We start from the raw sequence: 26,185 nt of genomic DNA, 5'->3' as shown, positions 1-26,185 counted from the left end.
TTGTGCCCCAGTGCCCCCTTCCCTAGTTGCTGTGTCTAGGTCAGCCCAGCCTCAATGTACCCACAGCTGCTCTCCTGAGATATAACAATTCTGCTCTTTGGTCCTTGTCTCTATCTCAGCCATCACTTGAGGGTCCAGAATTATTTCCATAATCCTTTTCGAACAGGACTTATCCTCGAAGAGACCACAGTCAGTGTGGGGTTGTCACTTTGTGCTCACTTGTGGCACGTGTGAAAGCTGTGTCAGCAGGGCCGTGGCTGGTGGACGCAGTAGAGGGCTAGGGGTGTTGAGTCATGTGCTCAAGAGTTCACGAAGGGCCCTAGCCAGTTTGGCTCAGTGGATAGAGTGTCAGTCTGCGGACTGAAGGGTCCAGGGTTTGATTCCAGTCAAGGGCACATACCTCAGTTACAAGCTCGATCCCTGGCCCTGGTTGGGGTGCATGCAGGAGGCAACCAATTGATGTGTCTCTCTCACATCAATGTTTCTCTCTCAATATGTGTCTCCCCCTCCATTCCATTCTCTAAAAATCAATGGAAAAATATTCTCGGGTGAGAATTAATAACAACAAAAAAAGGTTCACAAAGGGTCATGTAGCATCTGATTATTCTGCTGAGAGGAAAAGCCTAATTTCACTTTTTAAAAATTCAAAGAAATGTTAACTTCCAAGAGAAAGTTTAAGTAGGGTGATTCATTGTCACTTTTTTATTTAGAATAGGCCAATAGACCCATTAAGTAAATATCAGTAATCCAATATCATTTTTTATGCTATTTCATAAATATTTCTTTCCTGAATTATTCCTGAAAGAATGTTCTTTCATGGTTGAAATTGAGTAGAGTGGCTTCCAACACCATTGACTGGGTTTTGTTTGTTTGCACCCATAAAGGTATGGAAACCTGACAAGCCCAAACTGTGAAGAAGATGGGAGCCAGAATTCACCGGAGTCCAGGACAGTGATCCGGAAGTGAGTGTCTTTTCTCTGCATTACAGGCTCTTAGTCAAGACTTATTGTCTGAATGAATATGGTTTAGTAGGGTTTTCTAAAAATTCCTTTGGAATATTGCCATTTTTTCCCCATAATGTATAAGCACATAGCATTATTTTTTGACTTGCTAATGACATTCATTTATTCATCCTGTAAAAATGTATTGAGCACCTACTGTTTGCCAGGCCCTGTGTTAAGGAATACAGCCCTGAACAAAATAAGTAAGGCCCAGTTCTATGAAGTTTATATTTTAGCAGAGACAGACAAAGAATCCACGCTAAAAGGGAGGAAGGAGGTAAGGGGTCTAGATCTTGGTGGAATCTGACTCACACTAAACCAGGAATGCGCTTTCTGGTCTGGGGACTTTGGATTAGAGTCCTCAGTGTGGTGCAGGCTGGGCTTTGTGACTATCCAGGCAGAGAATCTGGAAAAAGCTATGAGGCAGGAACACTGTTCAAGAAACAGTGGGGAGGGGAGTGAGGCTGGAGCAGAGTGTTTGAAGGGGCAGTTGCTAGGGGATAAGATTTGTAAGGTAGGAGCAGCCCCGGGTCATGTGGGGACTCAAAGGCCTTAGGAAGGACATTGAGTTTTATTCTGAAGAAGATGTGTATTTAGAGGTTTTAAGAAGACTAGTGCTGTGTCCTGATTTGGGTTTTTAAAGGTTTACTCTGGCTCTGACATGACAGTGGGAGCAAGAATGCCAGCAAGGAGCCTTTTAAGGGTCCAGGCAAAGGATGATGGTAGGTGGACTTGAGGTGACAGCCGAGGAACTCAGCTTCTGTAGTGTTGACGGTGTTGCTGACAGGATGTGCTGGTGGAGAGGATGGGGCCTATGAGATAAGAAGAGGAGGCCAGACGCCTCCAGGGTTGTGGTGTGGGCAACTATAGCACAGAACCTCAGCTTTACCAGACAGGACGGACTGGTGGGGAGTGTGTGTCAGTAACTTCTCTTAGACATGTTCATTTTGAGGTCATCGAAGTCTAGATTTCAGGGAAAAGTCTGGACTGGAAGTATAAATTTGAGCATCCTTAGTTTCTCCATGGTATTTAAAGCTGTGGGACTGCACGTGACCTCCTGGGGACGAAGGGTAGCTAGAGAAGAGAGAAGTGCAAATGAGTTAGGTTAGGGGGCGAGATCCTGAGGAGGTGTTTGATTCAGCTAGGGCACCAGAACGCGCTTCTGACCCAGCGATGTTGAATCAGAGCCTTGGTTCCCTTCAGTGTTTAGAGTTAGGAAAGGAGAGGGTCCAGCAGAGGAGCCTGGAACAGAGCAGCTGGGGGAAGGAGAAGAAAGATGTTAGGTTCCAGAAGACAAGCAAAGAAAGGGTTTCAGGGTGAGGAGTGACCAGCTGTGTCTGACGCTGCCCATAGATCAAGTGAGAGGAGTCTGGGAAGTTGACTATTGCTTTTGCAATGCTTTGATCTTTTGTTTGATTAGCACAGATGTGGTTTAAGAGAGGATGGAAGGGGAGGGAGAGGGGATGGTGAATTTGACAACTTTTTGGAGTTTGTTATAAAGGGGTGGAGAATCATCTAGGGGCAAGGGAGGGTGTTTTCATTGTGTATATGTTTTGTTTTGTTTTTATAATGGGAGATGGTTTATGCTGATGATCTTGGAGACAACCTGGAAAAATCCACGATGCAGGGGTGGGGGCTACCACTATCGCAGTGATACTCTCGAGTAGATGGGATATATCTCAGAGGGCCTGGAACACTGGTAGTATATTCTCATTTTGGGGCCAAAAAATCCTATGGAATTTTTATCTCAGAGGATTAACCCATGGACTCCTTTCTTCTTCAGGAGCCAGGGATGTGAAGGTTAGAAACTGTCTTTTAAACCCCCAAATTAGACTCCAGGTAGTTTTATACTTTTCTTGGATGGGCTATAACTTTCCAGAAAATAGGACATACCAGTGTAGATATTTTAATGCCAAGTGCAAGATGTGGCGAGTGGAATGCCTTATTCTTAGAGGGCTTGGGGAATGCTTCTTGGAGGTGACATTTGACTTAGGTCCTAAGAGGGGAGGGTGAAGATTTTGGTGATAGAGCCATCCAGGCAGAGGGAACCGTGGGGCCATACCAGGGACATGCAGTGGGCATGACATTTTAGGTAACAACATAGAATTAATTGGTGTGGCTGCTTCAGAGTACATAGGGTTAGGGGAAGGGAGTTAGTGGAGCTGAAGGTAAATTGGGGTTATATCATGAAGAGCTTCAATTCGTCATAAGAGGATTTGTACAGGAGGGAAATACTATGAGATAGAAGATTTTGGAGAATGGATTACACTCCGTGCCTTCTTACTCAAAGTGTGGTCCTCAGACCACCAGCCATATGAGCACCGGCTGGGAGCTTGATAGCAATGCAGAATCTCTAGCCTCACTCCACCTAGATTAAAATCTGCATTTTAACAACATCCTCAGGTGAGTCCTCTGCACTTTAAAGTTTGAGAATCATAGGATTAGAGGGTTTTTTGTTGTTGTCGTTCATTTTGTTTATCCATGAAAACGAACTGCAATAGTAATTTTTTTTAGAAGAACCTTTCTCTGATGTGTCTTTTTAAGCATATACAGAAGAAGAGGTACTGTAAGAATTGAGTGGTCAGCTTGTCAAATGTTACCTTGACCAGAGTCAGAAATGAGTGTGTTGCTATCCACGCTCATTTGGAATTGAGTCCGATCTAGAGCTTCCATTCAACCAGCCACGGGAGCTCTCCAAGATCAACAATCTGTACAGTGCCCAGAGCCTTGCTGTTTCCCAGGGGGTGTTCGAGATTCAATAGGTTTCTGGGAAGTAGTAGTTAAAGAAATTGATTTGTACTTTGGTTGTGAAGAGTCACCCTCGGTGTTTTAAAGGCTTGTTATTATAAAACGAAAGCGTCATTCAGCTTCATTGTGTACCAGGAACAGTGAGGTGGGTGAAACTCCAGGGTAGGCTGTCTTAAAGGGCTTCGGTCTTAAGCATTCAGGGCCTTTACAAAGCGCTTCACATAGGACTCCCCCAGGCCCGTCATCTGGCCACAATGGTCCTTTCCTAAAGCCTCACAATGAATTGCTGGGAAGTTCTTGGCCCTTTTTCTCAGACTGAGTTGCCTTTTTAGAAAATTAGGCCTGATGAAATATGCCCCTTTCTCTTTTAACGGGTTGCTCTGTCCTGCAAGCACTCTGAAACCCCTCTGTCTGCTGACCTCTCTCTTCCTTCCACTTCACTTTCCGCTGTTTCTTACTGTTCTTCTTCCTTCCATTTCTCCTTTTATTATTTTTACCTCATTTCACCCTTACCATTTTGCTCTCTTTTTCTAAACGTACTCTGTCCTGATCATTCTGTGACTGGATGGGGTCACTGCTCTGTCTTTCTGAGAGGAAGTCAAGGGCCTGCCCTCGCCATCCATAGGTTGCATACTGAAAGCGTCTGCATCACCCAGAGCTCCGGCATCTGAAGACCAAAGGTTTCCTTGGTGGCTGATGGGTGTGCAGGAACTAGGACAATGTGGGAGTTCTCAATGGGCAATTTTGTCCTCAGAGGACATTGGCAATATCTGGAGAAATTTTGGTTTCAGGTCCATGGGGAGCCACTATTGGCATCTTGTGGGTAGAGGCCAGTAATGCTAGGGAACATTCTACACTGCACTAGTGAATTATGTGACCCTTTGTGTCCAAAGTGCCTAGGGAAGAAATCCTGCTATATGGTGATGAGGCTACCATCTTGAGTATATAAATCTATGTAAAATTAGGACCATGCTTATTTGGCAATTTGTTTGTTCATATCCCTTCTTGTAATTGGGAGAATCAAATGCTGAGGTGGCCCAGGTGCCAGCCTCAAGGAAGGTGGAAGGTTAGGGGCCCTGGCTAAGGAGCCTGGAGAACTCAGACTTGAGCTCCCTGCACCCCGCTTTCCCCCCAATCACTCTGTCAGTGACCAGCCATGTGACCTGGTCCCTTTACCTCTCTCAGTTTCAGTTCTTTACCTGAAACATGAGTGCTTGGAATATGTGAGCTCTGAGGTCCTTTCAGGTTTAATGATAGCTAGGATCAAATTTATTTAGCTTTCTCTTTATCTTTCTTAAAATTAAAATGAATATCAGAAACAGAGATGTGGTTCAAATAGTATATTGAATGTTTTTAAAATATATATTTTTTATTGATTTAAGAGAGGAAGGGAGAAGGAGAGAGAGATAGAAACATCAATGATGAGAGAGAATCATTGATTGCCTGCCTCCTGCACGCCCCCCAACTGGGAACCGAGCCCACAACCCAGGCATATGCCCTTGACCAGAATCGAACCCGCAGCCTTTCAGTCCACAGGCCGACACTCTATCCACTGAGCCAAGCCGGCTAGAGCAGTACATTGAATTTTTGAGAGGTACCCTTAACTGCTTCTCTCTGTTGAGAAGACCATGCAACCAGTTTTGATAAAATAGGAAGAAAAAATAAACAGCATCCTTGATTGGCTTGTTATTTATCGTGGCATCACAACTACTCACTGTGGTTATTAATAAAGAGCTGAGCTAAAGCGTGGCATTGTGGGTAAGACAAGGAGTGGCAAAATGCCCATTGTTTTCCTTTGCTGGGAATCTGTCTTGTGATTTCAGGTGGGAAACAGACACAGGAAGAAGTAAACATCCTGCTTTAGGGCAGTTTCCCTCAGTCTTGGAGAGTTTTAGGGATGGGGAATCACTGCTGGGTTTAACCATGAACAGAAAAGTGTTCAATCATTGTTTGGTTTTCCATTTTTTGCTGGAAAGCATGGAGCTAGGCTTTCATTTTATGCAGGCTCCTAAGTCCCAAGATAACACTCTTTCCTGTGTTTCTAAATATGGATCTAATCAACCTCCCAGAGGATAAAAGAATTAAAAGAAGGAAAATGAGGAAGTACAGATGAAACAGTCAGGATGAAAGATTGGTTTCTGGTGTCTTGGACCACAAGTGACTAGTGTTCTTCATGCACATCAGAAAGACTCAGATTGTGCCAACTCCCACCTGTAATCCCAGCCCCGAGTGTGCCCAGTTCGGCTTCGTGCAATACCGGAAGCCTTTGAAGTTATCTGGCCAAAACAAGCATCCCTTCCATTGCAAAGGAATTCATCTTCCAAGGCTTCTAGACATTGGGATCTTTGCCACCCATTGATTTCTAACGTTTGCGTTGAACTGATGATCTAATACCTACTGTGTTTATTTCTACATTCCCCGAGTTGCCACTATTTGGAAGTCAGGAAACTCACTTTCTGTGGCAGAAGGAAACCTCTGCCCACACTCATTCTACCTGTGCCCTTTCCCTCCTTCCTGCTGACAGTTTACGTGATAACGTGCTGTCTATGTAGAATACTATCATCAAGCCCATGGGAAAAGGAAACTCCCTAGTGCAGACTCCTTGCAGTTATCGAATTCAGGAGTGAAGAGACTGTAAAGAGGGGTGTTCTCCATGCAGAGCCGGACACCCCTCACCTTCACGCTCTGAAATGGAGTTGAGATTAGACTATATATAGCCATAACTTCATTCAGAGAGGTTTAAACCGCCTCGGGAAATGAGGCTATCTTCTTCCCTTTCTTTAACAACCACTGTTGAAGTCGCTTCTGTGTCCTCTTTGATGGACTCTCCTCACCTCCCTCTGGACCGCCATGTTTTGTTTTCCCAAGCTCTTCACCGTAGCAGATCCTAACACTGTTGAAATCGTGCTGCTCTCATCTCCACACGTCCAGATGATGTGATGGGAATGTCATTCCTCTTATCTTTTCCCAGCATCGGTAAACAGTGACACCAGAGTTTAGTCACTGGTAAAGAATCACATAAATAGTAGTTATCCAAGACATTGGAGACGCTTTAAAGTAAGATGAGCTAAAGAAAGTTGGCCGTGATTCTTTAACTCCTGGGAAACTTTGCAGTGGAAAGTATTTAAAAATCTTCCCAATATTCATTCCAGCAAATTCGCATACCCTGAGAAGGCAATTGAAATTAATCTGAGGAGTTGTAACAAAAATGAGGAAAAGAAAGAGGGGTGAATTACAGAGCAAAAAGAAGATGTAAAACTCAAAATTTAGAGAAATTAAAGGCTATAATGTGAAAGAAATACTTTTTAAAAATAAAAGTTAAAAAACAAAAACAAAAAAAGAAATGGAGAAGTAATATGCCACATAAAAGAGCCTGGTATTGTCTTTCAAACGTCCATACTGGAAAAAAAACACATAGAAATTAAAGTTTTAAAAGTCATTGAAATCTTGAATCAGAATTGTGCATTTAAGGGAAGAGAGTGGGCTTCTAAGTAGTATTTACTTTTTGAACAAATAAAGAATATGACAACATTGATAATGTGTGATACAAAAAGACGGCAAAACAGTCGTCTGAGAATCTCCTAGGGTTTCCTACAGGTTACAGAAAGGTCAACAGACCTCACAGCCAGTCTGTCACTTGGTTCCCCCTCCAGCCTCCTAGATGAGGGGAGCGATGGTAACCACATCCCCATGCTGGCCACTGCCGCAGGCTAGTCTGCTGTGCTCACTCCCGAGGGCATTCCGCTGGGCCCTTGTCCTCTCCACTATCAGAGGTAGGCTGTGCAATACTGTCCTCATCTCCCAGGGTGGAAACTGAGGCTTCAGAAAAGTTATGTGCTTGGACTAAGGTCAAGCAGCTGGTTCAGAGAGAGGTCTGGTGTTTGGACTCAGGTCCAGCTGACTCCAAGACCTGGGCTTCTCACCATTTAGCTCTGGGGCTTGCCATTCGAAAAAGAGCATTGGGATCTCAAGTGCTCAACACTCCCCCCGCCCACCCCTCTCTTCCCCCCCACCCCGTTTGCCTGTTTCATAGTAATAGGGCCACAGGCAGAAGTGCATGAAGAACTAGGTTACAGTATCACTATTGTGACTAATGTTTTAGCTTGGCATTCAGAGATCTTTCCATTTGGGATTATTTCCTTTCCTCTCTGTCATTTTGCTGGGCTTCATTATTGAATGGACACCCTGAGAAAGGACTCCAAACAGCTGTTAGGAATGTGGAAGTTAGGCTTGTTTCCTGGGGAGGAGATGGGTTGCAGGATGTGAGGAAAAAAGAAGGAAGCCCAGGTTGGTCAGGCCATCAGTCCGAGTGCCTGCTTCCTGTTCCTGGTGCCGGTAGCATCTGTCATTGCCAATGGAAATTCCATTCTAATGTGAAAACTATAGAAGGCCTCAGCAAGTTTTTCATTAGAGGCCTATACACAACATAAAAACCCCCTTCTCAGACTGTGCAGAATTGGAGAATAGTGAGTTATTGAGATCCCAGAAAAATAATTTTGGTGAGTTGGCAATATCCCTTTCTAATAATAATAGCTAGAGTTCATAGGCTACTTAGTAGGAATAGTCGCTCTGTTAAGTTCTGTATATCCTTTAATAGTCCCATCATAACTCTATGTATATATTAATAGTCCCATTTTACAGACGAGGAGTCTGAGATATAGAGAGTTTAAGGAGCACATACGTCGAAGGTCATACAGTGAATACGTGAAAGATCTGGGATTTAACCCAGGCCTTAACCTCTATGCTCTGTGGCCTCTACTTCTTTCCCTGTGGTGAAAATGGGAATATCTCTCGTAAGTATGTAGGTTGGACCCTCTTGTTCATCCATTTATTTAAATTAAGACGTTGTTGTTTTTTACAACAGATTTATATAAAATTTGGGCAGATAGCACTGTTCCCATATGCCTCCCTGACAGTTTCCCCTGTTGTTCTTACGTTAGTATAGTTTGTTTATTATAATAAGTGAACCAATATTGACACATGATTAGCTACAGCCCATATTTGATTCAGATTTCCTTACTTTTTACTGAATGTCCTTTTCCTGTTCCCAGATCCCACCCAGACACCACATTACATTTAGTCGTCATGTCTCCCTAAGCCAGTGATGGCGAACCCTTTGAGCTCGGCATGTCAGCATTTTGAAAAACCCTAACTTAACTCTGGTGCCGTGTCACATATAGAAATTTTTTGATATTTGCAACCATAGTAAAACAAAGACTTATATTTTTTATATTTATTTTATATATTTAAATGCCATTTAACAAAGAAAAATCAACCAAAAAAATGAGTTCGCGTGTCACCTCTGACATGAGTGTTATAGGTTCGCCATCACTGCCCTAGGTTCTTCTTGGCCCTGATAGTTTCTCAGCCTTTCTTGTTTTTGATGACCTAATGTTCCTGATAAGCACTGGTCAAGTGGATTATAGAATGCCTCTTTGTTTTCTTGTTATCACACTTAGATTGACAATTTTCTCATAACTAGACTGAGTTTATGAGGCTTTGAAAGAAATAACAGAGATAAAATGCTGTTCTCATCACAAGATATCAAGCATACAGGCTATCATCATGATTTTTTTAAGAGTTTCAAAAACAAGTTCTGTGTATTTTGACACAATACTTAAATAAAGCATGGGGAGTATCATATTGCTTTTTACAAATATTCCAGCTCTCTTCTTCCTCCAGGCATACGTCAGATTACAATTCCCCATGCCACTGGAGATCGGCGTGGCCACGGGGCTATCAGCATGATTTATGACTGCTGATGTTGGCCTTGATCACCTGGTTGAAGTAGTATTTTTCAAATTTCTCTACGGAAAACATCTTCTTTTTCCCGTCCTTTCCATACTATATGGTTTGGAAGGAAGCCACTGTGCACAACCCACATTTAAAGAGTAGGGAGTTGTACTTCCTCTTTTAGGGCAAAGTGTATAATTTATTCGGAAAACTTCTGCATGGGAGGTTTGTCTTCCCCATTTATTAATTTATTCAATCATTTATTTAAATCCGTGTGGACTCGTAGATATTTATTTTATATTTGGGTTATAATACAATGCTGCTTTATTCATTTTGTTGCTCAGATTGTTCCAGCTTTAGCTCTTAGATAAGCATTCAAACCGGCCGCAAGAGGTCTTCGGTTGAGTCCTGTGTTGCTTTGAAATGCTCCTGTCGTTGTGGGTTCCTTTACTCTGTTATTTTGCTGGGCTTCATGAAAGCTATTTCATGTGTTTTTGAGTCCTTCCTCCCTTTATGGCACTGCAATATGCTCTAGGCTCATCTTATATTTTTTCTACCCCAGGCCTGGGATTAGCCATTTCTTCAAGGAGACCTAGTTGCTTTGATTGGAGACTGGTATTAGAAGCCATGATCTGGCCCTGGCTGGTGTGGCTCAGTTGGTTGGGCATGGTCCCATCACGCAAAGGTTGCCAGTTTGAATCCATGGTCCCATGGCCGGGTTGCAGGCTCAGTTCCTGGTAGGGGGTGTGCAGGAGGCAGTCGATCAATGTCTCACTCTCACATTGATGTTTCTCTCTATCGCCTTCTCCCTTCCTCTCTCTCTGAGAATCAATAAAAAAGTCTTAAAAAAAAAGAAATAAGAAACCACAATCTGGGTGCTCTGTGCGCTCATTGCTACTAGGGTGTCACGTGTTTTAGGCCCTCGCAGCTGACAGGGCTAGGGGATATATGTGTGTACTAATTATGTAAATACACATATTATCAATATTTCTGTGTGCAGCCATCAGCATCCATATTCTGTTAAACATGAGCTCTTACTCGTGTCTCTGACTCCAGTCCATGACCACATGGCTTATTCTAGCTTCCTCCCCTTCCTTATTTGTAAATTCCCTCTCCAACAGTGAGAAAGCTGGCTTCTCCTATCTGCCATTCATTTATTTAACTGTTCAAATCCCCGTATACATACCCAGCAGTATCAGAGTTGTTAACTCATGCAGTAGGAAACAGCTTTCATCAACTATAGGTGGTGCATGTGTGTAGTTCCTTTTGCCTTTAGTCCTAGTCTTACAGACTTCACTTCTTGTTTAAAGTAATACATATAGCTAATATTTTTTGAGTACTCACTATGTCCTAGGGACTAGTCTAAACACTTCACATGTATTGTATCTTCTAGGCCTCACAACAACTCTGTGAGGAGGGATCTGTTATTATCCCATTTTACACATTAGGAAGCTGAGACACAGAGAGGTTAGTTAGGTTACAGCTAGTAAGCCTTGGAACCAGGATTCCAGCCATTCTCACTCCAGAGACTTAGCTGTGTTTAGCTGCTCATGAAAAGTGGGCATTAGGAGCCCGGTTAGCTTTCTTCCTTTTCTAATGGAATGCAGTCACTCACTGACACAGTGCATAGGGTTTGGTGATGTAGGGTTAAGTCTATGCACAGCAATTTTCTTCAGTTTCTGTAAATTTACCTCCAGATGCCAGGGCCTACACATGTAGTTTGGGAATGAACGACAGGTGGGTAAACACCCTTGACTTTGGGTAGCTGGCTTTGGGCTCACCTCCTCCTCTTCTCCGCCCTTTCCACTCTACTTACTGGTATTTCTGCATGTCCTTCCCATCACCACCCTCGTCTCCCTTCTTCTTGCCCTGGAACTTTGTCTCTTCAACTGCCCACAGCCTCTCACTGGCTTTGCACCCTGTACTTGCCTTCTGGTGCTTAGCTCTCCCTCTGGCTTTGTTTGCATTTATTTCTCTGGGACCTCTCTTAATTCCTCTTTCACTTTCCTTCCCAGTATTCTAATCCCTACTCACCACCAGTACCAAAATGAACCATGGAAAGTACAAGAAGGCGTTGCAAAACGACCTTGACAAGTTCAGATAATAATGTTTCCATCCACTCCAGGCTTTTTCAGAAAAAAGAAAAAATAAATAAAATCTCTGTCCCTTCCCTTGTTCTTTCTCATCAGAAAACTGTCTAGCTGGGGTCTCAGAGGCAGCCTCTATCTGGCAACACCCCTGAAACCCAAAGACTGTTCTGTGACTAGGAGAACAAGGCGGAAGGTCCCACTCAGAGTAGTCTCAAGGTTACTTTGCTCTTTTCCCCTGACGGGCCAAGTGCATTGGCTCCCACCCTCAGGGCTTGGCAGGGTCGCATGCCCTGTAGATCTTCTTACCTCTTCACTATCAACATTAGGAAAAGGTCTAGTTCTGGGAGAATGTCCTAAAATAGAAAAACATTGTGCTGCTTTTGAAAAATAGTTTCATGTCTTATCTTCTGCTGATGATTAAGTAACAATAAATTATTATCTTAAACAGATTTCTGGGGAGAGAAAAGAGCTCTAAATAGACAGTTATTCCTTTTGTGTGGTAATCCCATTTCTTGGCTTGGAGGTTACATACAAATCATGAGAGAGATGACTTCATTTCTAAAAAAGTTTTTATTAAACATTTTACCAATTTTAGAGTATTTTACTACTGATGGGATTTTTAATATGATTTAACACATTTACCTAAAAATAATCTCTATGCATTAAAAATCTATGGTTTGGGCATAATAGCAGCCTAAATGCTCACCTCAGCTCCATTACTCTGCAGTGAAGACCCCTGGATGTGGCTAAAATTTTGTACTATTTCCTTGCAACGCTCAGCTAAGTCATCTCTTAGCTTCCAACCATCAATTACTAAATGTGATTGATGTCTGTTTGGCTAAGAAATCAAATAAGTATAGCAAATCTCATTGTGATTCATACTTCCCCTCTATTTCTTTTTAAAAAAAATACTTTTATTGATTTCAGAGAGGAAGGGAGAGAGAGAGAAAGAAAGAGGGAGAGAGAGAGAGAGAGAGAGAGAGAGAGAGAGAAAGAAAGAAAGAAAGAAAGAAAGAAAGAAAGAAAGAAAGAAAGAGAGAGAAAGAAAGAAAGATCAATGATGAGAAAGAATCATTGATCAGCTGCCTCCTGCACACCTCCTACTGGGGATCAAGCCAGGCATGTGCCCTGACTGAGAATCGAACCATGACCTCCGGTTCATAGGTCGATGCTCAACCACTGAGCCATGCCAGCTGGGCCCTCTCCTCTGTTTCTATTCTTTTATGTCCCTTCAGAATATTTTGCTCTCTCTCACCTCAGGGCCCTTGCTTAGCTGCTGTCCCAGTCTTCACCCTTCCTTATCTTTACTATCTGACCTTTAACATTATATCCTCAGGGAAGTCCTCCTGAAGCCCTAGTTAGATTAGATCTTTCTGAAGTTAAATCCTTCGGTGGGACCCTAAGGCTCTGCTATTGTGACACACTCATCGCATAACTAGTTTTTGTGAATATGGAAAACAAGGATCACTCATAAGTATCACTTTAATTTGTGAGTTAATTCTCCCCAGAGGTCTGTTTCTTAGAAGGAAGTATCTCAGAACAGCATCAGTCAGTTGCACACATTGACGTATGAGCGTCTTCCTTCTACAGAAATTTGCAGTCAGTTACAAAATGTTCACGTACTGCCAACGTTTTGCACGTTGCCAAGAATGCTTGAGGCAGAAAAAGCAATCCTGTTGTCCCTTCAGCTCTCAAGTTTGGCCCCCTGCCCCTGGCCCATACCCAGCATGCTTACTCACATGTACGTGCCCCCTTGGGACTGGGGAGTTTTGTTCTGTGACCCACCAAAGGTGGCTTTGGAAAAGAAGCCATGTAGTGGCTTTTGTCCCTTCTGAGTTTAGATTATGTCACAGTCTTAATCTCTCCATTTGGTTTCAGAAATTCCTCCTTCAGTTTCCACCAGTCATTTAAGAGTCATGTCCTGCAATTTGTATCGCTGCCTGATGTGCCCCAGGTGATAAGTCCTGAGGAGGCTGCCCCAGGGGTGTGGGTGTGGGTGTGGGTGTGGGTAGGATGGTTTGTATGTTTGTCATTCTTTCTGGGACAGGCGGCAAATTCTTTCTGTTGATTTCCATGAGTGCTGACTTCACTGAGCCATTTTACCTTTTTCAGTACCTTCCTTTCTTGGCTTGTGGCGAGTAGTTTTAGGACTGCCTTCTCCCCGCCGCCCCCGATAGCTCCCAATGTCCTTACTGATATCATGTCATCTGGAATCCTGTGTGGCCACGGCCAGGTAGAGGAAAGCAGGTATTACCAGGTCTCTGCTCCAGATCGGGGCAACGGAGTTCCGTGACCTGCCCACCTCCCTGAGGGCACAGGCGTTCCTTCCCCAGTGTCCTCTCTTATTCTGTGTCCAGAGCCCAGTGGCTTCCCTGGTTTAACAGTCACACTTTCCTGTGAGTTTGTAGTTAGGGCTCAGGAGCTGAACCAAGGATGGGAAGACAGAAAAGCCACTGGCCACTAACCCTGGGGTAGCTCATGACTGTGATGTGGCTTTCCTATTTGAAACCTTACAAGTTGCACATTTTATCTGCTTGTCCGTCCATCAAGAACGGAAAGTTTCTTCTCAGAACGGGCAGGCACAGAGCTGCTGTGAGCTTGGGCCCTGGTCCAGCCTTTCCAGGAGGCCTCCCGTCCTGGCATGTGGATAGGCCGCTGCTGATAGGAGGCAGGGTCGCTTCGTGCTGCATCACGCTGTGTGTGTATGTCTTTCCCTCCATCTCTTCCTTCCCCCTCCTTCCTTTCGTTTCTCTTTTGTATGAAAATGCTTTCTCTAGCTGATTCACTGTCTGGGTTGGTAGTGAACTTTCAAAGCCCTCTTAGGCTGGGCTGCGGGACTGCACTGTCCCAGAGGGTACAATGAGTAGGCTACCAGAGCTGATTTAAAACAGGAGGCCGAGGGGGACACATTTTGCACTTGAAGACCCGTCCCATCTGGACTAAGTCCTTCTCCCTTTCCTTCTGGGGCTACGTCTCTCCCTGGACGTAATTTCTTTAGAGTGCGCCCTATAGAAATACACACGCACACACAGAGGGAAACAAGGATGCACGCTTTGTGGTTGTTTGTAATTGTGAGGACCTGAAAATAGCCTCAGCACTTGCATGCTAGTGGGAGAATACTGATGTTAATTATGTTGCCTCCGTGCAGGGAACACTACGCAGCCCTGAAAAACGGGACCATCTAGAGGCAGTGAGTGCAGTGGTGTCCATAACACACTAATTTGTGGGAAAAAGCCATGTTGGGTTACATATACATATTCTAGCTATTCAAACTTATCCATATCCATAGAAAAGTCTAAAAGAATGTACTCCAAACTGTTAACAGAAATTCACGGGAATGGGATTAGACTGAAGGGGGAGTAGATGTTTTGCTGTTTTAGTTTATACACATTTGCAATATTCATTTTTGTCTATAAATAATCAGTTTTATAATTTTAAGGATAACAAGTATGGGGGTAAAGGAGTAATGCCTTTTTACTGGTAATTTTGGATTTCTGCCTGGGTTTTTTTTTTTTGTTTTTTTTTTTAATCTTATGAAGCTCTGAGAGGTCACTGGGGCCATTGAGTTACTGGTCTTGTTCTTAGCTGGATGCTGTTTATCTTTTAATTTTTTTAATCCTCTCCCGAGGATATTTTTCCCATTGCTTTTTTGGAGTGAGTGGAAGGGAGGGAGGGAGGGAAACATTGTGTAGAGAGACACATCGATTGGATGGATTGGGTGCCTCCTGCAGGCGCCCCCACAGAAGCTGGAGATCAAACCCAGGACCGTTTGCTGCATGGATTGATGCTGTAACCATTGAGATCCACTGGCCAGGGCTGGATGCTGTTTTTTTATTTTTATTGTATTATGTGAATTATTAGCCCTCTACACCTATTTTTCCATCAGTGTCATTGGAAGAGTATTCTCTCACTGAAATATTAAGAAATATTAGCTGACTGTGGTACTAATTAAATTAATTCATCCATCCTTTAGAAGTGCAGAACTGTTCTGTAGGAGTCAACCTGCTAAGCCAGCGGTTCTCAACCTGTGGGTCGCGACCCCTTTGGGGGTTGAACGACCCTTTCACGGGGCTCGCCTGAGACCATCGGAAAATACATATATAATTACATATTGTTTTGTGATTAATCACTATGCTTTAATTATGTTCAGTTTGTAACAATGAAAATACATCCTGCATATCAGATATTTACATTACAGTTCATAACAGTAGCAAAATTACAGTTATGAAGTAGCAACGAAAATAATTCTATTGTTGGGGGTGACCACAACATGAGGAACTGTATTAAAGGGTCGCGGCATTGGGAAGGTTGAGAACCACTGTGCTAAGCCATCAAAGGAAATCACCTTCTCAATGGCTCTGCTTGCCAAGTTTATCTTCACTGTTCACAACCTAACTTCTCTAGTCATGCTATGTCTCCCACTCGAAACAGATTCTTCTCCTGTAATTTGAGAAGGAAAAGGATAACTTTGTAAAGACATTTTTGGTTCTTATGTTGAAACCTTGGTGATCTTTGTAAAATTAAATTTATGCACTTATCCTTTTATCAGTCGGATTTCTAGCCTACTGTCAGTTAATTCCTGAAATGCTAGGGCTGTAGCTTTTGTGATCTCTGATTTGAGTGAATCCAGGATTGGCAACACTTAGTCTCCTTGTGCACAGACTGCTTTGAAGTTGCTTCAAGACTCACTAAATCTTCTTCTGCATGTCTTTTTCTGCCCTGTATGGATTTTTCTAAGGATTACAGTCCTTTAAAAAAAAATTTATCAGTCTTTACCCTGCTCCTTAAAATAATAAAATATAGTCAGCTTGTTTTCAAGTGCTTTAATTTAATTGGCATTGCTTTGTTACCGGAGGAAGTGGAGATCTTGGGGTGCCTTGAGGAATGAATTTCTTGAGGCACCCACGGGAGAATGGGGTTTCATGGTCAGCTTTATTGATGATGTAAAACGAAGGGGGTTCCCCCTCCAAGGTCCCATCTCTGTCTGCCCACCATGGAAAACATCCAGCGTTGTCTTCAGCAGGGACAGAATTAAGGCCACTGCCCAGAATTTCTGCTCCATAATAAAGTCCAGTCCAGCCCAGCACCTGGCTAGCTTAGCTTGTATTCCCAGCTGCAGTCCATTGTGTGTGGGGTCTGCATGGCCATGGGCCATGGGGCTGCTTAAGGCCACATGGTTATGGACAGAGAATGCAAACACACAGGCAAGTCTGGGTCACGGAGCAAGAGAGCTCCTTTGTCTGGGGTTTTAACCAGGAGCTTGACCAATTAACTCTCCAAGATTTTGCACGCTTCTCATGGGTCCCACCCCCTAGCCAATCCATTGTTCTCCAGGCTAGACTGACAGGCAAGCACCTCCCCTGTGCCACCCGGGCTTCTACTGCACTTGTTCCTGTATCTCCCTGCTTCCCCCAACAACCCAGTACCTGATGGGGGGACGGAGGGGCATTAATCCCCTTGGAGGAACCATGCTGTGCGAAGCTGTAGTTCTGGGGTGAAGCTGCCCAGTGCCTTGCTCTCAATGTCTGACTTCCCTTTGCTTTCTTCCCTTTATTAATATTAACTAGCGAATTCCGACGATAACACAGGCTCTGTTGACCGCCTGCCCATGTTTTCCCGGGGTATGCCCAGGCTGGTCCTGGTGTCCAGGGCCCATTTTGAGTCCCCACAACCAGCCAGGTGCAGTGACTCCCCATTTCTCTTTTCCAGTGCAATCGCCTCTATCCTGCGGGCCTGGCTTGACCAATGTGGAGAGGACTTCCGAGAGCCCCCTCACTTCCCTTGCTTACAGAAACTGCTGGACTATCTCAAACGCATGATGCCAGGCTCTGACCCAGAGAGAAGAGCACAGAACCTTCTTGAGCAGTTTCACAAGCAGGAGGTGGAAGCGGACAGTGAGTATTGATTTGGTCCCAGGGTTCTGATTCTGTAACCGCCATGTTGAGGAAATGTGCTCCCTCCCCTTGTTGACTAGGAGACCGTGGCTTCCCTCTGAGGGACAAGCTGCTGGAGGATTGGTGGTGGGTGAAATCTCAAGGTCATCCAAGGCCTAATTCCAGAGCCCTAGAGTTTTAGAGCAAAGGGCTTCTCAAGACCACGTAGTCTGGCGCCCTCGTCTTACAGGGGAGGAACTGGACTCAGAAGCGAAGTAATTTTCTAGGGTTTCTTCTAATATCATAAAGAGGATGATCTTCTGTTACTGTGCTGAACCTGAATTGCTCTTTATTATCTGCCCAATGGCTCCTCGTCCTATCCAATGGAAACTCATCCCACACAACAGCCCCCGTTCACAGGCCAAGAACGGCATCCAGTTCTGCCCCTGCCCTCCCAAAAGCTGGAAGAGGTGTTTCTCCTTCCCCGAAAAGCATCACTGTAGTTCATCTGCCCCCTGCCAGGGCAGATTCCCGTCATTCCGAGTCTCCAAAGGCCTCACCGGCGGGAGTTTCCGTGGCTGTTTTTTCCTATTTGAAGAATTGACTGCCTGTTTTCAAGGACAAAGGAAGAGCCACCACCGCAAGTCCTGGAACTATCAGCGTTGCAGAAAGCCAGAGAGAGATTAGGACGGGCTTTCAGCGTGATGTTTTCACCCCCACCGGCCTGCCAGGCGCTGGTTGCCATGACGCCTGACCCACTTGGAACTCCTGACAGGCATGTCCCAGAAGTGACGCCCGATTTCCTCAGTGGGTAAAGGAAATAGTTCCGCCACACCGATAAGGGACGCGGCCTCAGCGCCAAAGAAAATACCCTTAAATCCCAAACGGTACCTGCACAACTTTTTCTGCTATGGAGGACCAGCGAGGGGGAAGCACAATTGCATCATTGGAAGCTGCCTGCCAAGCGCTCCTATCTCGGATGACTTCATCTGCCGGGAATGTTTGAATGCCAGCGGTGCTCCTCCAGCCTGGACCTCAGGGCCTCCCCGCCTGCCTTTGTGCGCAGTGGAAAGGCTGGGTTAGAGCCCAGCTCTCCCTGGGGCTGCCCCTGGCTCCGGGCCTAATTGGGGAACCGGTGGGACCAGTCGTTCATTGTTCCTACCAGGGGACTGAAGGCAGAGCTCACTGGCAGGCTTTGGGAAGGCTTGCAGTAGCCCAGAATGACTTCTTTCTAAGTTTGGACATTTTTTTTTTTTTTTTTATCAAGAAAGCTCAAAACTGATGTTTAAGTACAGGAGCCATTACTGAGAAGGAGTTTTAGGAGCTTGGTTCCCATGCACGTCTTTTACCCAATTTCATTCCGGCAAAAGCAACAACCTCTCCTAAGTGTGTTTCGCCTCTGCTGGAAAGTCAACAGCAAGCACTGTGGTCTGGGCCCAGAGAGAAAGGACCATGTCATCTCCGCAGCATCCAAGGCCCATGGCAGGCCCCTGGGAGTGTTGGGTGAATGAGAGGGAAGATGCGGCCTTACCGCGAACACCTCTTGGCGGAAGTGGGTCGGCCTCTGCATTGTAGTGGTGGAGACAGACTTACATAGTAGCTAGCAAGAGGGTTCGGGATTTCAAATGTCTTCTTCCTCCACAGAGTGAGAGAGCGCCAGGGCTGTGTGCAAGCCAAGCGGTAGAAGTGCGGGGGTTTCAGCTTTCTTTAGCTCGTGCCTGTGTGTGTCCCAGGCTCCGGAACAGGCAGCGACCCCCTTCTACTTTCTCCACGCATAACACATCCCCACTCGCATCAGTGCCTTCAACTCTGGGGAGAGGGGTGGCCTTAAACCGCATACCTGTCATCAGAGCTGGCACCTCGATAAGGGAAGCGATGTAGGGTTCAATCTCAGCACCCCTTTCCCCCGAGGAAACTAAGAAAAGGCCACCGCGGCTTGACCCACGGGGCCTAGAAGTCTTTTATTCTACAAAGAAAGCAAGGAGAGGCTTAAAATGTAAACCTTTGGGGGAGTAGTGACACATTACATTTCTGCTAAGAGGTAACTGAATAGGGTTCTGGGTATTTTCACCTGAGGACAGATTGAAAAGAGAGGACAGCGAGGAGTGTGAAGAGGATGAGAGGGGCAAGCAGCCGGGAACTAGGAAAAGGTTCCAGGGAAGGCGGGGGGGGGGGGGGGTGTTGGGGGGCTGGTTAGCCTTCATCCTGCTCCCTCTGCAGCATGGACCCCGAGGTCCTGCTCCATGCGTGTGCCGAGTCCTCCAGGTGGGATTTGCAGTCCTAGGTAGTGATTGCAGTGACGTTTACTCACTCAGCCTGTGCCCTCCATGATGTACTAAGTGATGATCTTACCTGTAATGAGGCTCAATGTGAATTTAGTTGTTTTTCTGTGTTTGTGTTTAAATCCTCGCTGGAGGATATGCGTTTATTGATTTTTAGAGAAAGGGGAAGGGAGAAAGAGAAACATTGATCAGTCACCCCCTGTTTGTGCCCTGATAGGGGATCGAACCTACAACCTGTTTTATGTGCCCTGTCCCGGGATCAAACCCACAGCTGTTTGGTGTACAGGACAATGCTCCAACCAACTGGACCACCCAGCCAGGGCTGAATTTAGTTTAAAAATATTTGTCATGCAAATTTAACTTGAGGTGGAAGCTGAAAGCTACTCCAAGCATTTTGAGAATTCTGAGGCCTTGTTGAGGCTTCTGAGGACTTTATCAGCATTTCTGACACCAAATTGGCCCATTTTACTCCCCAAAGCCTGACCTGCCTTCACATCCAGTCCTTCTAGGCTTCTGGTCATAAATGGCCTAATAACTAAGAATGTCATGTTGGGAATTCAGGAAGTAGTTGGGTTAGTCCTTGAGCTGACCAGAGGGTTTGAGGGAGCCCAGGATGAGGGTAAGCACCTCAGTGTAGCCCAGCTTTGCTTCTCTCTAGACCAGGGGTGGGCAAACTTTTTGACTCGAGGGCCACAATGGGTTCTTAAACTGGACCAGAGGGCCAGAACAAAAGCATGGATGGAGTGTTTGTGTGAACTAATATAAATTCAAAGTAAACATCATTACATAAAAGGGTACGGTCTTTTTTTTTTTTTAGTTTTATTCATTTCAAACGGGCCAGATCCGGCCCGCGGGCCGTAGTTTGCCCACGGCTGCTCTAGACTGCCTAACCCGGCTCAATCCGTGGCCCAGGAACCAGGCAGGGGTTAGTCAAAGGCAGAGGCCTCTAAACTTGATAAAGAATCAAAGAACAAGCAGAGATGGCGAAGACCTCCATTCATTCCACTCAGATATATTGTGCTTGCTCTTCTCTCCCTATGGGTTTACTGAAGGACTCACCCTTTCCTTCCTAAGAGAAAGATGTTCAGTTGGACTCCATAAACAAGGTCATATACAGTCGCCCCAACTAACTAACTTTTTCAACATCTGTCAACAGATGGGTTTGCCAACACCATCTCCTGCCGCCTGGAAGAGGAAGAGGAACCGGAGGCCGGAGGGTCTGCAGAATTCACGTGCTTCTCAGAGGATCTTGTGGCAGAGCAGCTGACCTATATGGATGCAGTAAGTCTTCTCTGAGCCTCAGATGTGCTTCTGCTTAACACCCAGCGGGGGGGGGGGGGGGGGCGGGGGGGCGGTGGCGGGGGGCGTGGGGGTGTGTTGGTGACAGTACTGGTGGCCGGGAGGGCAGGGGGCAAGGTGATTTAAGTCTTTTCAAATCCTTGCGAGGCTGTGCCTGTAAATGCAGGGAGAAAATGTGACTTGAGTCAATCATCTGAATAATTCAGGCCTAAGTTCTCCTTGCAGTTCTGGGTGAAGGTGCTTTTTCCTTGGCACTCAATACACAGAGGGAAACAAGAATTTTAATCCTAGTGAAACAAAATCTGCCCTGTCCCATGGGCATTTCTCTCCCTTTAAGCTCATAAATATTTCAAGTTCTGAACTGTTTATTTGGGGGATTGTAAAAGGGTCAAAGTGTAAGTTAGGATCACATAAATCCACCGAATCCACATGTGACTCTATCTGGCAGCTCATTTCCACATGTGCTTCTTGCACCTTTGAAGTTCGCATGTTTTTTTTTAGCTGCACATGTTTGATTACGTCAGCCACGTTTCGTAGCTCAATTTTAGCTGATAAATACCCATGGAAGAAAAAAGGACTCTTATGAATTCTCACGATCGTCTGGGCTCTTCTGCATTTACCGCTTTGGGAAAAGCAGCATCAAAAGTTGCCGTTTCCATCTAGAGCACGCAAATAAACACAGATAGTCTGTGTACAGTCAATCCTGGTGTTTGCACTTTTCATATAAACCCTGGACATCTCATATTGAATTGTTGTGCAAATGATAATCTGATTTGTTCAACAAATTTGTGATTGTTCCTCTTGATAGCATAAGAGAAAGATGGGAAATGTCATTGGTTATGACTTTTAGGCAAAGACCTCAAAGCCAGGCTTCAAATCCCTCATTATCCCTTTTGGTGTGTGACTGACGTTGAATAGCTTTTCCCTTTATATGCTTCTTACCTTCTTCGTTATAAATAATGTGAGATAGTGACCTCGATGAATGTCGCATGTATTGTATTTTGGTGGGTCACTTTTCAGGTGGTCTTTGAGCATTCATATGTATTATAGACAATTCATAATACATATAAATTATTGACTGTTATTGCTTTCCCCAAAGTGGTAAGTGCAGAAGAGCCCAAACGATTGTGATAATTCATAATAGTCCGTAATTCATGGTCATGAGTGCCCAGAAAGCACCATGGATATGAATTTGAGGTCAAAATAATCTTTAAAATTTTTTTAATTTTTTAATTAAAGTCAACATACAATATTATTATAGTTTCAGGTGTACAGCATAGCAATTAGACATTTATATAACTTACAAAGTGAGAGGTCAAAAATAATCTTAAGCATAGATTTTTACTTGCTTTCCTTCGAAGACAGAAAAGTTAAAATGATCTTGGGCATTTAGATTTTCTTTTGGTCATTGTGTTTCGTTTCTTCACTTGAGCAGATTTAGAAAGAACATGCGGGCTTTTCTGACCAGTTCATGGATTAATTATTCACTTTTGTCTATTGAGATGAACACCATGAGGCAAATCAAGTAGAAAAGGGTTATTTGTCCATTGAAAAAAATAGCAATTTACAGATGACCCAGATGACGTACTTTGCCACATGAAATGTCTGTGTTGTCCTTAAAGTCAATTCCTCTTTTGTTCTAGCAACTGTTCAAGAAAGTAGTGCCTCACCACTGCCTGGGCTGCATTTGGTCTCAAAGGGATAAGAAGGAAAACAAACATTTGGCTCCTACGATCCGCGCTACCATCTCTCAATTTAATGCCCTCACCAAATGCGTGGTCAGCACCATCTTGGGGGGCAAAGAACTCAAAACCCAGCAGAGAGCCAGAATCATCGAGAAGTGGATTAACATTGCTCACGTAATTGTCTCTTCTTAAATATTCTTTGTGCTTCATCGATATCGGGTTCTACTTCATCCCTGTGTTTAAATGGTTTCCATCTGGTTGAAAGGCCATCGGAAGACCTTTCCATGTGAGGGCCCATTGAGTTTGTTATTGTTATTGTTCTGCGGAACTAAGAAAGTTGTCTTTCTTAACTTGGGAGCTTATTTACTTTTCCTCCTTTTCCTGTTTTTCCTTGCTTGCTTCATTTTGCTCCTGGAGCCTCACGCTGCTGCTCCTTCAGGTTGAAACATTCCGCCTGCTTTTTCCTTCGTAGTCACAGGCTGTGGTTCTGTCCTGTGTTCAGTAAATATAAGCTGATAGTCTAAGTGTCAAACAGACTGCGCTTCAGCCAGAGTGATTACCCACGCATCCTACCTTTAGCAGATTTGAAGAGCCAGTACCTTCTCAGAATCCTGAATCTTTTTTCTAAAAGACTGAGATACACAGATTTCCCATTAATCCAGGGCTTTTCCGAGAGCCTTATCTCTGACGTTGGAGGGGCAGCATCTATTCGTAGGCCTGAATTACATTTCACTTAAGGTCAGTCTGGTCTCTTGGATCAGCCGCTTACTAGTATATGCCATGTGACCTTCACTTATCATGATCTTATCTTATCATTGAGAAAAGGCAAACAGTATTGAGTCAGTTGGTCACCAAATATTTCACGAACTTCTGTGTATAAGCTACAGTTTTATGTATTTTGAGGACATAGATGGGATAAGCACAATTAATTTGGTCTTACAGGAGTCTGTCTGTAACAGGTTAAGCAAGGAAGCTAAGATTGCTGGAGTGATCTCAGCCCAGGCAGGGGAGGAGCAGAGCACTGGGAGATAAGAGCTGCAGGAGTGGACAGAGGAGAAATCCCTCTGACTGGAACAATCAAGGAAGGCTTCCTGGATAGGGTGACATTTACATGTAGCTTGAATGATAGCTAGGACTTTTGATATTTGAAGATTGGGTAGTTTTTTGTTTTGTTTTTTTTTTTCTAGGAAGAAGTTATCTCAGTGAAAGCCATATAATTTACAATTTTGAAAAATAATTATTACGTAAATATCTCATTAGTTCGTGTTCTAGGCTATATGGATCACCCCTCAACAAAAACACATTTTGCTTTTTATCCATATCTATATCTATCTATCTCTATCTCTATATCTATATCTATATCTATATCTATATATATAGATATAGATATATATTTTTATTTTTTTTTCCATTAAGCCATGGTCTATAGGGCATAATGCCTAAATTTTCACATGCTCTCTTTTTCACAGTCTTTTTAGTTGTCTTGAATTAAAGAGCAGGGCCATCATTGCACCAGAGAATTGGCCTTATTTTGCGTTTTTAGGTGGTCTGTTAGCACAGACATTTTAGTATATGAGAAAAGTAAGAAACAAAGAATATTTCATGCAATGTCGATTTTTCCTTTTCTGAATTGAGCTTATTTCTCAACAAGTAAGAGCTACAAAAAGAATTTTTGATAGAGCATGACCAAGAGCATGGGATCGAGAGGATTTGTCTTCTTAGAATGATAAAGTATTTTTGCCATAAATGCCATATCATTTGCAGTCTTCTACATGTCTCAAAAGAAACTAGCCTGTCTACCTTTAATCCATTCAGCTGCTTAGCAAATTTATAGCAAGAATTCAGCATTTGTATATAAAACAGTGTGGCTCAAACAATGGCTTTTGGTCCAAATTAAATATAGACTGTGCATTTATGTGGTAATAAGAAATGCGAGTGGAATAATTTGAAGTATATTCCAGATTTCATGGTATTTCAAAGCCAAGGGCTCTTATTCTTGGTGAAGCAGTTTCCTCATACTGAGCGCTTGTGTCCCTTGAACTTGTGTGGGCTCACTTAGAATAACGAAGCTCACAACTGGTTTCCTGCCAAGATTTATTTTACTTTTCCTGCATTATAATCACAGTCAATTTCTACTGAGAGAGTGTTTGAAAACTGATGATTTTACACGCAGAGAAAATTTCTGACCAAATATGACTATATTTTCTTGGACAGGCCTCGCTGCTACATTTTTACTTTGGTGTCATATCTCCTGAAAGGATACCTCCTTTTCTAGAAATGGAGCCAGATGCCTTTTCTGCTCCTTTAAACCCTTGGCTTAAGCCTCTTTCAGAATAATATGTTCCATATGTTTATTAGAATTTGCATGAAATATCTGTGCCTAAGTTCCTTTATTTATTACAAGTTTCCTGATTTTTAGAACATAATTTTGGATTCTGAACCTTCGTTGAACCAACCATGTTTGGTTTCCAAACGGACTGTAATTCAGCATCCTCTCTCTCTCTCTCTCTCTCTCTCTCTCTCTCTCTCTCTCTCTCTTTCTCTTTCCCCCTCCCCTCCTTTCTCTCTCCCTCTCTCTCTTTAAATAAAGGGAAGGCATTCAGACATTTCAAAAGAGTGGGCATGACTTCTGTAAAGTATTTGGCATTTACTCTAAAGAAAATGTTTGAGGGATTGTTTGTTTGGCATGGTTTTAAGTAGCCAGATTTTGGCGTGCTAAATTAGAGAATGCTGTTTTTCCTTCATATTCAGGATTAGCATTACTTTGTGAAATGATCTTTTAAGCCGTGTGCATTTATGCCCAACCACTCTGAGGCCTCTTCCCCAGATGTTCTGCACAAAGCCAAACCCCATGCTCACGGCGGCCTGAACAGCAAACAGTGGATGGGACTTCAAGCGTAGTCCCCTCTCCTGCATGACCCCCTCCCCCTGCAGCCAGGCCTGGGACCCTCTCCCTGGCTGTCCTGCTGTCCCTGTCCCTGCCATTCATTCAGCGGAACTTGGACTTCACGGTCACTGGCTGCTGAGGCTGTGGACTCCCTGTGGCATCTTAAGTTTCGGAATCAGGGAGCCTTTCTCCTTCCCCACAAAATGACACCCAGAATGCTTCCTGTTCTCTTTCTATTTTGTTTTCAAGCGTTGCCAAAGTGAATTTGATTTTAAAAGCCCAAGCTATTTTGGAAACATTGAAGTACCAAGGTGTTTCTGAATGTTTATGATTGTGGCACAAGCCAATTTGAAACGAAATGAATGTGTATAAAAATATTCCCTCTTGGCTAAGAACATAAAAGCCAAAGTTCAACTTGTGGTGAATTTTTATTGCCAAGTTATATACACCTCGCTGGGCGAGGGTTGGTCATGAGATGTTCGATACCATCTGACCTTGAAGTGGCTGCTGGCCCGCTCGCTCTGTGGTTCTAAAGGATGCAGTGATCTTTCGTGTGTATTTTTAGGGCATCTGTGTGCTGTCAGCAG

General features: G+C 44.0%; 1 protein-coding gene across 6 annotated transcripts in view; it reads left to right on the top strand.

The window, feature by feature from the left end:
• Positions 1-26,185, top strand: part of RGL1 (ral guanine nucleotide dissociation stimulator like 1) — a 215,798-nt gene that overhangs the window by 154,625 nt on the left and 34,988 nt on the right. For all 6 annotated transcript variants that reach the window (XR_004973218.1, XM_036342704.1, XM_036342703.1 and 3 more), the window contains 4 exons: positions 885-962; positions 17,282-17,466; positions 20,884-21,008; positions 22,670-22,885. Coding sequence is in view for 5 of the 6 variants with exons in the window: in XM_036342704.1 (XP_036198597.1) it covers positions 885-962; positions 17,282-17,466; positions 20,884-21,008; positions 22,670-22,885 (604 nt within the window). In the remaining variant the exon portion in view is untranslated. The remainder of the gene's footprint in view (positions 1-884; positions 963-17,281; positions 17,467-20,883; positions 21,009-22,669; positions 22,886-26,185) is intronic.

The sequence above is a fragment of the Myotis myotis genome, unplaced genomic scaffold (genome assembly GCF_014108235.1).
Source record: "Myotis myotis isolate mMyoMyo1 unplaced genomic scaffold, mMyoMyo1.p scaffold_m19_p_18, whole genome shotgun sequence".
Lineage (NCBI taxonomy): Eukaryota > Metazoa > Chordata > Mammalia > Chiroptera > Vespertilionidae > Myotis > Myotis myotis.
This window is presented reverse-complemented; position numbering and strand designations above follow the sequence as displayed.